General features: G+C 45.5%; 1 protein-coding gene across 1 annotated transcript in view; it reads left to right on the forward strand.

The window, feature by feature from the left end:
• Positions 1-6,361: 6,361 nt before the first annotated feature.
• The window catches only part of ENPP2 (ectonucleotide pyrophosphatase/phosphodiesterase 2), a 124,419-nt gene continuing 122,095 nt past the window's right edge, over positions 6,362-8,685 (forward strand). Inside the window, exon 1 of the mRNA XM_011941069.1 lies at positions 6,362-6,558. Coding sequence (XP_011796459.1) covers positions 6,538-6,558 — 21 coding nt within the window. The 5' untranslated portion in view covers positions 6,362-6,537. The remainder of the gene's footprint in view (positions 6,559-8,685) is intronic.

Genomic DNA, 8,685 nt, shown 5'->3' on the forward strand with positions numbered 1-8,685 from the left:
CCAGCCTTCATCAACTTTTTGTGCTAGGAATGAACCTAACCCATCTCTCCCTTCACTTTCTATGAATTACTCCTCAACTTCATCTAAATCTTTCCACTGTCCCAGCTCACAGCCAGCAGAACACAGATGATCATCTGGTGGTAGAATCCTGCATGGTGTGTGAAGTTTTCCTAGAATAATGGTTTGCAGTACTTTTTTTAAAGCATCAGAACCCCCTTTTGATACTAAATATTACTTAGAAGAACAATATATGAACAGCTGTGGTCAAGCAACAAGTGTAATCATGCATTGGTATTTATAATGTCCCAGGTGCCCTGCTATGCCCTTGTGTGTGTGCTTTTTCATTTAATCTTCACAATTCTATGATGTGGTATCTATAAAGTAGGAATTACTTCTATCCTTTTTCAAGAGATGGGGAAGCAGGACATAAAAAGTTACAGCTGGCCGGGCGCGGTGGCTCAAGCCTGTAATCCCAGCACTTTGGGAGGCCAAGATGGGCGGATCACGAGGTCGGGAGATCGAGACCATCCTGGCTAACATGGTGAAACCCCGTCTCTACTAAAAAATACAAAAAACTAGCCGGGCGAGGTAGCGGGCGCCTGTAGTCCCAGCTACTCAGGAGGCTGAGGCAGGAGAATGATGTAAACCAAGGAGGCAGGGGTTGCTGAGGTCATACCACTGCACACCTGCCTGGAAGCCAAAATGAGACTCCATCTCAAAAAAAAAAAAAGTTACAGCTAATGTGCAGCAAATGTAGATTTTGACTCTGGAAGTTTGCCCTCAATGTGGGGGTCCTGATGGCGCAGGAGGTCCTGTTCATATGGCCCAGCTGCAACGGGCTGGGGGGAGCAGGAGGCACAGCTGAGCCCTGTTGAAATCCATCGCTCCTTCCCGCTCTTCTGGGGTAACAGGTGTAGCTAAATGTCTCCATTCTCCTTCCTCCTTACACTCTCTCACCTTGGAGCTTGGGAATTTGGATGATTTATCAGGCTGCTGTGAAATATGGTCTAAGAAATATTGCCTTGGTTCATCCTTCAAGATCTCTACCAGAGTCCATATTCCATCGTGTACACTCAATAGGAAAGGGATGCTATGGTCAAATGGGTCTTCAAAAGTGGAAGTTAATGCCACTCACAACAGACCAGGTGTTGTATGATTCTATTTATGTGAAATGACCAGAATAGGCAAACCTATAGCAACAGAATTCTGTCTCTATGAATGGTTACTGAGGCCTGAGAGAACGAGGGGTACATGGGGAATGACTGTTAATAAGTATGGGGTTCCTTTTTGATTTGGAGTGATGAAATGTTCTAAAATTGATTGTGGTGATGGTTATATACTTTTGTGACTATCCTAAAATCCATGGAATGGTACCATTTAAATTGGCGAGTTGTACATTTTGTGACTAGGTCTCAATAATGCTGTTAACAATAACAACAAAATCACCCAAAAATGAAAGTAGAGCATTGCGTCTAAAGTTCATTAAGTGTGTTGCTTCATTTCCTTCTACAACATCTGTGGAATGCCATTGCTGACTAGGCAGCTTGCCACACATGGGGCACAGGAGAAAAGAGCTCTTGGTCAAGAATAATCATGACACAGCAGCAGGAAGCAGCCTTGACTGCACTAATAGCATGTCATGAGCAAGCAGAGAAGAGGCCCAGAGCCTGGCAGAGGAGCTTGTGTTGAGCCCAAACCCAGATTTTACCAGTAGGGAAACTCCTTAGGGAGCCAGGCTGGGGCATGGATGTTTTAGTAGAGCTAGAACCACTTGAAAGATTGGGAAAATGAGAGGGCAGGGCTTGTTTGGGGGTTTGTATGCCTAGATAACAGATTATGTGGGGAGAGATCAAGGAGAAGAGGACTAAAGATAACCAGAAGCTGAATGACCCCATTCCCTGAATCATTCGCTCATGTCTTCACTTCTTTATTGAGCCTCACCTGTGTCATGCAGAGGCTAAGTCAGTGGTTCTCAAGCTTGGCTTTTGGAATTACCTGAATCTCACTTCAGTGATAGCTGGTCTGAGTGTGCTTTGGGCATCAAGATTGTTAACAGCCTGGGAGATTCTAATTTTACTTGATGTTGAAATTCAGTAGGCTGTATGATGGAGACAAAGAAAAAATTTTAAAAAAAGATTAAAGCAAATATGGTCCTGGCACCTGGTGTGTACAATCAACAATGCTTTCTGAGTTGCCTAGTAGGTATGAGATACCGTGCTGAATAAAACATAAGAGTCTCAGCCCTCATGGAGGTTCAGACTAGTGGCAACAACAGAAAATAAGCAAGCGAGCAGACTGAGGAGCTTTTCATTACAACATGAGATAAATGATATGAAGGAAACAGGAAAGGTTAAAAGATAGCCAATAATGAAGAAAAAGATGGCTCGTTAGACTGGCTGGTCAAGGAAGAACTCTTGCTTTTTTTAACATTTACTTACATATGTATATATAAATGCATACATATGTATATACAATCATCAACACAAGCTACCACCTCCAAAAGTTCCTCATGCCCCACTGTAATTTTTTTTTAAATTTTACTTTAAGTTCTGGGATATGTGTGCTGAACATACAGGTTTGTTACACAGGTATACATGTGCCATGGTGGTGTGCTGCACCCGTCAACCCATCATTTGGGTTTTAAGCCCCACATGCATTAGGTATTTGCCTTACTGCTCTCCCTCCCCTTGTCTCCCACCTCCCGACAGGCCCCGGTGTGTGATGTTCCCCTCCCTGTGTCCATGTGTTCTCATTGTTCACCTCTCACTTATGAGTAAGAAAATGCACTGTTTGATTTTCTGTTCCTGTGTTAATTTGCTGAGAATGATGGCTTCCAGCTTCATCCATGTCCCTGCAAGGACATGAACGTATTCTTTTTATGACTGCATAGTATTCCGTGGTGTATATGTGCTATATTTTCTTTATCCAGTTTACCATTGATGGACATTTGAATTGGTTCCAAGTCTTTGCTATTGTAAATAGTGCTGCAATAAACATACATGTGCATGTGTCTTTATAGTAGAATGATTTATAATCCTTTGGGTATATGCCCAGTAATGGGATTGCTGGGTCAAACGGTATTTCTGGGTCTAGATCCTTGAGGAATTGCTACACTGTCTTTCACAATGGTTGAACTAATTTACACTCCCACCAACAGTGTAAAAGTGTTCTTATTTCTCCACATCCTCACCAGCATCTGTTGTTTCCTGACTTTTTAATGATCACCATTCTAACTGGCGTGAGATGGTATCTCATTGTGGTTTTGATTTTCATTTCTCTAATAACCAGTGATGATGAACTTTTTTTCGTTTGTTGGCTCCACAAATGTCTTTTTTTTTGAGGAGTGTCTGTTCATATCCTAGGAAGAACTCTTTGAGCACGTGACATTAAGTCAGCACCTAAAGTATGAGTAGAAACTGGCCTTGAAAGATCTATGGAAGAATGTTCCTGGAAGTGGGCACATGCTGGGTGCATGTGCCGTTGTTGTTGTTACTGTTGCAAGGAACTGGAACATATTCAGACTCCATGAGGAAACATGGTGTGTGGGAGGGACTTTAATGTGTTTATGGGCTGTGATGTTTTATTTATCCGTGTATGTCCAGAATCAAAGATGCTTGATTATAGTTGTTTTATAAATGCCTACTGAATAAATGAACTGATGATATCAGTAGAGAAGAAGTTGAAAGGAAAGGCGATGGTTGATGAAAGAGGTTTCCAAAGGAAGTGGGAAGAGAGGGAATCTATACTGCACAGGAAAAGAGGTATCTCTGAGGTAGGAGGGGAGGAATGGAGAAGAGATATATTTTTCTGGTGCAGAGACAGGAAATAGAATTTCCTTCTGATAGCTACTGTGTTCTCTATTGGGAGAAAAGAGTTGTTTTGCTGAAAGGAAGCCAGGTGGGAGTGGGATCAGGGTTCTAAAGAGGTGGAAAGAGTTACTTTGCAAACTTAGAGAAGGGAGATGGCTGGGGACATTTGTAAGAATTGAGGTGGTGCTGAGTGCCCAGCCAGGAGTAGGCCAGACATCAATGGTGGTGCCAATGGTCATGATTTTGGAATGATGTCTAGCTCTAGCAGATAGCTACATCTTGGGTGGAGAATTTGCAGATGGGTAGGACAAATAAATGAACAAACTGAAGTGGAAGGAGAGACAGATTGAAATTGATATAAAGACTAGTCTAAGATATAGAAGAAGTATTGTCAAGAAGGAGCTGAGGTCAGACGCAGTGGCTCACGCCTGTAATCCCAGCACTTTGGGAGGCCAAGGCAAGTGGATCACTTAAGGTCAGGAGTTCGAGACCAGCCTGGCCAACATAGTGAAACTCCACCTCTACTAAAAATACAAAAATTACCCGGGCGTAGTAGAGGGCACTTGTAATCTCAGCTACATGGAGGCTGAGACAGAAGAATCGCTTGAATTTGGGAGGTGGAGGTTGCAGTGAGCAGAGATTGTGCCGCTGCGCTTCAGCCTGGGTGATAGAGCAAGACTCCATCTGAAAACAAACAAACGAACAGAAGAAAACCCTGAATATAAGAAGAGGAAGGAACAAGGGATAAACTTCTAATGAGTCCAAAGCCAGAAGTATGATGAGAATAAGGCAGCGAGAGAACTGGAAGAAAGAGAGTGCCTTGTTATTCCACGGTAGGCACTGCACATTTTAAAGTACTTTAAAATTTAATAGCTATCTTTTATTGAGTATAACTCAATGCCTGCAGAAAGGCTAAGGGTTTTATCTACATAACTTCATTTAATCCTCATAGTACATATCACAGTTCCAGTTTTACTGATGAGAAAACGGAGGCTTGGTGAGGTTAAATGTATTGCTCACATTTTTCCAGCTAGGAAGAAGAAACTGCGTCTATCTGATGAAGCAAATGCTGCTAACTACCAAGCTAAGTGATGTTGATCTGTATCTTTTTGTTATTGTTGGAGAACAATGCATGACTCCTGTGTCCTTTTCTTGTGAGTTGATACCCCAGAGCCAGTTATATTAACACATTCAGCCTTGCAAGATGAAGTCCACATCCCCTAGAGTGACACAGGAGGCTGGTCAGAGTCCCTCCCACACCCTCTTCTCTAGATTCACCCTCTCACACCGTCTGCTCCCGCTTGCCCCGACTATTTTCAAGTTCGCTGAACGCACCACGGCAGCTTTGTACCTGGTGCTGTCTGGGTCGGTGATGTCCTTCCCCCTCTTCTTCTCCTCGCTGGCTCCTGCAAGTCCTTCAAAATTGAGAGTGTCACCCCCTGTCCCCTTTTCTGAACTGAAAGCAGTGAAGGTACTATTGCCTTTCACACTGGGCAGGTCTAGGTCTAGGGCTTCTCTGCAGACCTCCACCATAACTCGCCGTTGCTCCCAACCCCGTCTCCATCACATTAAAGTTCTGTGACGCTGACTGGTTGTCCAGTATTTATTTCACAAGCTCACAGTGCCTTCCCTTTTGTTTAGTATTTCACTGTCTGGAAGGACCCAGAAATAAGATAGAAAGAGGTGCTGATAGTGGTTAGTGATGGACTTTGGTAGCAGCCCTGGGAACACCTGGCTTGTACAGCTAAGTGGCTAGTCTGGTTACCACAGCATCCTTTTAGCAGTAAACTATTTTTTTTTTTTTAAACGTAGCCAATAAATTCAAGATATCTGTGAATATCAAGGAACAAAGCATCTATTATCTAGTAAAACAATTTCTGACACTCACTTTTGTAATTAAGAAATTAAAATAACAGTAGCTGCTGTTGCTTTATATTCATTGTGTTTTCATTAGTAGTGGGGGTCACTCAGCAGCGTCGTGGGTGGCTTCGTGGATGTGGACTGGATGCCAATTAAGAAGACCTTGATTTCACTTTCTGGTTGGGTGATTGGGCAAATATTTTTCTGAGCTTCTAATTCTTTATGTGTAAAATGGCAGTAGTAGGAGAGCCTCCCCCGCATTGTTTGGGAGGCCAAATGACAGCATGATTGTGAAAAGCCCTTTGTAAACTGTAGCGTGTTTTAGAAAAAAAAAAATGGTGGTGATATTTTCCAGAGTGTCAGAGGAACGTATACAACACAGGCCTGCCCCTGTTTGACCTGGAAATTCTAGTTCAGGGAACGCATTAACAACACAGCGGGAAACTTCTGCAGCGAAATCCTTTTGGAAACAAGAGACTGAATCCTGCAGAATGAAAGAGAAATGGCACACCAAACCTCACAGAGGTTCTCCTTGAAAGATGAAAAATTAACTTAGGCACTGTCGGGGGTGAGAATGTGCACGACGGCCCCCGTCTTCAGCCTCCCGACACTTTCCTTCCCCAAAGCCATTTTAGTCAAAGGTCATGTGTGTGTCTTGTCAAAGGCCAGCTTCCAATGGAATCATTGTCCCTCGGGGCAGCGGCCCCCTGACTACATCTGCATTGGAGAAATCCCAACAGCAAACGGCCCAGTGCAAACAAGAGCAGTCCGCAGCAGCCGTCCCGAGCACAGCTCCCAGGTCGCGGGGCTGCAGCCCAGGCCGCGTCCGCAGCGCCCGGGCAGGAACAGGCGCCGAGACTCCCGCAGCATGACCCGCCACGCCGATCGGGTACGGTATGCGCCTCTCTCTACCCGTCCTCCATTGCTTGGGCTCCCGGGTCACAGCTGCCATTCTGTCAAGCAGAGAAACCTTGCAAAGGGCCTCCAGGTTTGCCGGAAAACGGTCCCTGTTGGGCTGCGTTCCCGTGCACTCAGCTGGAGCAGTTTGCAGGCGCGCAAATGCGGAGCTCAACTCATTTCAAGTTTTCGTTGCCAGAGAATGAGTTTGTAAATATCGAGTTTGTCTCTGGTTTCTGGAAGGCGAGCCGGTCCGACTTGCAGAGAGGGACTGTGGAGGACTCTCGGTTCACCACGGCTCCAGACTGTGCAAGCGGGCGACCCTCAGACTTACCAGCTGCAGGGCACAGCGAGCTCTGTCCTCCCGGGCGGCGAGACGGCCGGGCTTCTTGTTTATTACCTGTGGGACAGTGGCTTGGCAAGAAGGACGGGGATTTTTAAAACAATATGTTTAGTAAGGTCCTCTGGACTCCCACACTTGCCTCCAGGAAACAGAATCATCTCCCTGAAGGAGGGAACCCCTTCCCCACAACGCGCCCCTCGCAGGCTCCACAAAGATGTTGATTGACGTGCACAATTCGGCACAGCCAGTCTCTTGGCTCTTTGTCCTCCTCTATTTGAACAAGTGTTCCAAACGGATCTGGCTAATTTTGGATAAGACTAGAGGGAGCCCTGGGTTTCAACTGATTATGGGTGCTTTTGATCTGGACTTGGAAATCTCCAAGGGTGAACTATGGGGAGCGTTCGCAGGGGCAGCGGGCGCAGCCGGTCTTCAGGTGCGGAGCGGGGGTCAAAGGGTTCCAGCGATTGCTGAGCTTCCACACTCTGGTTTCGTTTTAACAAGTGAAGCACGAGCCACTTCTCACTGATAGGGGGAATGGAAACAAAAGCCGCTCTAGTGCCCAGCAGGATGGAGAGGGAACTCGATTGTGGTATTGCTTATGTATTTATCACATACCCAGTTCCAGGAGCATAGGAGGTTTTCTGCACTTCTGCTCATCAGGTATTTAACGGAACTTCTGGTTTCCCCTGCAGTGGCCACCTCTGGCTGTCACCTCAGTTTTCTGCTCCTCTTCCCACTAAACTCCTTGAAAGAGTGGGTGGCATTTGCTGTCTCCTTGTCCTCACTACCCTTTTGCTTCTTCACACCCAGTCACCTGGCGCCCACCCTCACCTCTGAGGGCCAACCTTTGGCAAGGCCGCCGAAGACCTCCTTGTAGCAAAACCGTAGAGCATTTTCAACTCCCCCTCACCCCCACGTACACACACAGCCTCTGTGTCATTTTGAACTATTGGTCCTTTCCTCTCTCTATTTTTGACTGTGTCCTGGATGCTGCAATCCCATGCTTCCCTGGCTCCCTTCTGACCTTTTGAGTTATAATTTAATACTTAAAGGGCTTCACTTCATAAATGTTCGTGTGCACTGCTCTTTCTTCTTGACTCTCTTTGCTTCTCATCCTGCAGTCTCTCTGGATAATCTCATTCACTCCAGTGGCTTCAACCACTACATATATGTGATGTCTCCCAAACCTAGCCTAATCTTTCTCCTAAAATTCCAGTCTCTATTTTGATGTCCCATAGAGCACCTTAAAATCAGCGAGTTAGGACCTGGATCTATCTTCTCCCTTCTTCTCCCAGGCCTGCTCTTCCTCTTCTCTCTGCCACTGCTTAAATGGCATTCCTCAAGTTGTCCAAGTCAGACACACCAGAATCACCCCAGGTGACTTCTTACCTTTCATTCATGACAATCATCACCAAACCCTGTCTACTCTCGTTGCTGAGTATAATTCATACACAAACTCGTGTCTCCACCTCCCCCACCACTGTTATAGTTATGGTGAGTATTCCCTCAAATTCCATTCCGGCCACAACTTCCCATTAGTCTCATTTGGGGCCAGTCTTGCCCAGCCCATACCTACATTTTGTCTCCACACTGTGTCAAATGATCTTTCTTTCTTATTTTTTGAGATAGAGTCTTGCTCTGTTGCCCAGACTGGAGCACAGTGGTGCCATCTCAGCTCACTGCAACCTTCACCTCCCAGATTCAAGCAATTCTCCTGCCTCAGCCTCCCAAGTAGCTGGGATTACAGGTGTCTGCCACCATGCCTGGGTAAATTTT

The sequence above is a fragment of the Colobus angolensis genome, unplaced genomic scaffold, assembly GCF_000951035.1.
Source record: "Colobus angolensis palliatus isolate OR3802 unplaced genomic scaffold, Cang.pa_1.0 Scaffold198, whole genome shotgun sequence".
Taxonomy (NCBI): domain Eukaryota; kingdom Metazoa; phylum Chordata; class Mammalia; order Primates; family Cercopithecidae; genus Colobus; species Colobus angolensis.